Here is a 3,270-nt window from a genome sequence, read left to right as displayed (position 1 = left end):
ATGTAAGCTTGTGCCTAAAATAGGCGTGGAAGGAAGACCATTAGTTAGTGTCTTCTGAAAAAAATTGTGTCCTGGAATTAAAAAGTGAAAAATTTTTGCTTTTCCTTTTCATGAAGAAAACCAGTGCTGCATAATCCGTATTTTATCAATATTTATTATGTTTTAAAAAAACTTTTAATAATGATGGTATATACATCCTATCTTAAAGACCATTTATTTTATTTGTTATTGCTAAATTTGGGGGACTGTGGAATTTTTTTCAATTTAAGTGTTGAATTAAAAATGTAACCTTTTATAAATATGTGGCCAAAAGTGTTCTGTTAATTTTAGAGTTTGGACAGAAATTTTATTAATCTGAAGTATATTTAGATTTAATTCTTTTTGGCTTCTTTAGAAAATTGGATCCTTTAAAAAAACTACAAATAACTGGATTTTAATTTGATAATCAGGAAGACACAGAGACCTTACACAAGTTTGTTATATTTGTTTTTTGATTTTATATTGTAAAAATTCTCCCAGTGCAATATTTGTCAGAAAATATTATTCTAGTCATCATTTGTATAGCTTTGTTTTAATTATATTAAATGTAAAATCAGAAAAAATATGTAATATTTGTTGTAATTTTCTGGGGAAAAAGACAAACTTGGCAATGTTGAAAGAGTGGGTTGTTTGCAAAACACAATTATAGAGTCAAAGAGTCAGAGGGCCTTAGAGATCATGTATCAAAGAAGGAATTCCTTTTCCAGCATTTTTTTTTTTTAAGATTTTATTTATTTATTTGACAGAGAGATCACAAGCAGGCAGGCAGGCAGAGGGAGAGGGAGAAGCAGGCTTCCTGCCGAGCATGGAGCCTGATGTGGGGCTCCTGTGATCATGACCTAAGCCAAAAGCAGAAGCTTAACCGACTGAGCCACCCAGGGGCCCCTCGAGCATTTCTTAAGATGCAGCCCCTGCTTCCAGTTATAGCACATAAGTAGAAATTTCAGTGGTTTGCAGAGTGGTTTACTGGGCAAGTATGGGGATTCACCAAATAACTTCCTTTGGGGGAAGTTATTTAATGATGTCAGTAATACCAGAAGAGGACTTCTCCTCAGGGTAAGACTGCCTGGAAGAGGTAGCAGTTGAGAAGAGGTATAGACTACTGTAGCTGGACCTAACCTTGTAGATCTCTTACTTGTTAGAGCTGTGGCTCAGAAACTGTGACTTTGTGAAGGTCCCTCAGCTAGTTGGTCTCAGTGTGGGCACCCTGCCCACCTCCCAGTTCTATGCTCTTTCCACTCTGCATGCTGTTCTGCAGATAGGTGAGAATGTAAACATTTGCTTAGTTACTGACAGTACCACTAAGTCTTCATTCACATGCTGCCTGATCCTGTAATTCTTAGTATATGTGCTGCCGAAGCGAGCACTGATCCTGTAATTCTTAAAACAGCCCTGCAGGGTTGTTACCATCTCAGTTTTAGAGAAGTGGAAACTGAGGTAACTTGCCCACTGTCATACAGTCAGTGATGATATAGCCTGAACTTGGGTCTTGAGTCCAGGTCTGCCTGTGATTTTCTATAGATTACATACATTGTTTTTAATGATGTGAGGAAAAAATTAAGTAGGATCAGCAGGACTACTGGAATGCAAGATGCTGGGTCAAGAAGTATGTGCATTTATTTATTATAATAGCACTGCTACTTGTGTTCTGAACTTTGTAGTTAAAACTGATTTAAAAACTGGTCTGGAGGGGCTCCTGGGTGGCTCAGTCGTTAAGCATCTGCCTTCTGCTCAGGTCGTGGTCCCAGAGTCCTGGGATCGAGCCCCGCATCGAGCCCGCTTCTCCCTCTCCCGCTCCCCCTGCTTGTGTTCCCTCTCTCACTGTCTCTCTCTCTCTCAAATAAATAAAATCTTTAAAAAAAAAAAAAACTGGTCTGGAAGTGGTAAAAGGTAAGCATCACTGAATGAACATTTTAGGTTTTGCGGGAGGAGGTCAGAAGCCACTTTCTGATTAATAAGGGAAATTAAGGGCTGCCTTTTGATGTTTGACTAGAGCGTTCTGGAGATACAGATGGGCTTTCAGTTTCAGAATGTAAACTTACTTTAAAGATCTCTATATATGTCTCCATATATCTTTAAAGATACATAAAGATATCTATATAGATATATATGGCTATATATATCTATATATATAGACCTTTTTCCCCCTTGTTTTGTTTTTTAAGATTTATTTGTCAGAGAGAAAGCACAAGCAGGGGGAGCGGCATGCCGGGGTAGGGAGAAGCAGGCTCCCCGCGGAGCAGGGAGCCCCATACGGGGCTCGATCCCAGGACCCCAGGATCATTACCTGAGCCGAAGGCAGACATTTAACGGCCTGAGCCACCCAGGCGCCCTATATATAGTTTTTGTTTGGTTGGTTGGTTGTTTTTAAGAGAGCATGGCGTCGGCTCAGGATGAGGGGAGGGGCAGAGGGAGACGGAAAGACTCTCGGACTCCCCGCTCAGCAGGGAGCCTTGGGGGGCTGATCTCACCACGCTGAGATCGTGGCCTAAGCAAAAGCCCAGAATGGGCAGTTCGGCTGACGGAGCCACGTGCTGTACGGTGAGAGCAGTGGCCGCGCTCCGCGCCCCGCTCTAGCAGCGCCACCACCCACCGCGGCGCTTCGTTGCGAGCGGCGCCCGGGGTAAACCCGCTGCCGGCTGCCGGCTGCCGGCTGCCGGCTTCAGTTTACAGTGACCTGGGCCCAAGGCCCCGCCCCACCTCTGGGAGGCGGGCTCGGAGCTCGGCCTTTGCCAGCCCCGCCCCCCCCGCCCCCCGGCCGGAACCTCCTGCGTGCCGTCCCGGCGCGCGGCACCTTCCCGCGGCCAGAGGAGTGTGAGGGGACTCGTCCCAGCTCGCTCCGTCGACTACCAGAGGGGACGCAAAGGCCCGGAAGGCCGCTCTGGGGCTCAGGTTAAATCCGCCCCGTCTCCACACGGACTCAGTGCGTCGCGCGGCGGTTCCGACCGTCTCACAGCGGCGGCTAGCTGCATCAGGTCGCGTGCGCGGCCGGCGGCGGCTTCGGACACTGGCCCGGGCTCGGCCAGGCCCGCGGACCGGAGGCATGGCGCACTTGCGGCTGCTCCTGCTGCTGTCTGGGCCTCAGCTTCTGGTCCTGTGGGGCTGTCCACCCAGCGCAGGTAGGCCCGCGGCGCCGGAGGAGCGGGTGGGGGCGGGGGCGCTGGGCCGCGGAGGCAGAGCAGGGGGGCAGGTTCGCCGCGGCTCCTCCACGGGGCCGCCGCCGCGGAGGCA

General features: G+C 48.1%; 1 protein-coding gene across 2 annotated transcripts in view; it reads left to right on the top strand.

Moving 5' to 3' along the window:
- Positions 1 to 2,810: 2,810 nt before the first annotated feature.
- Positions 2,811 to 3,270, top strand: part of NCR3LG1 (natural killer cell cytotoxicity receptor 3 ligand 1) — a 19,275-nt gene continuing 18,815 nt past the window's right edge. For both annotated transcript variants that reach the window (XM_034995238.1, XM_034995239.1), the window contains exon 1: positions 2,811 to 3,158. In XM_034995238.1, the coding sequence (XP_034851129.1) occupies positions 3,083 to 3,158 (76 nt within the window). In that variant the 5' untranslated portion in view covers positions 2,811 to 3,082. The remainder of the gene's footprint in view (positions 3,159 to 3,270) is intronic.

This window comes from Mirounga leonina, unplaced genomic scaffold (genome assembly GCF_011800145.1).
Source record: "Mirounga leonina isolate KUSES-001 unplaced genomic scaffold, KU_Mleo_1.0 Mir_92, whole genome shotgun sequence".
NCBI lineage: Eukaryota > Metazoa > Chordata > Mammalia > Carnivora > Phocidae > Mirounga > Mirounga leonina.
Note: the sequence above shows the minus strand (reverse complement) of the source record. Positions and strands in the feature narration are given on the sequence as shown.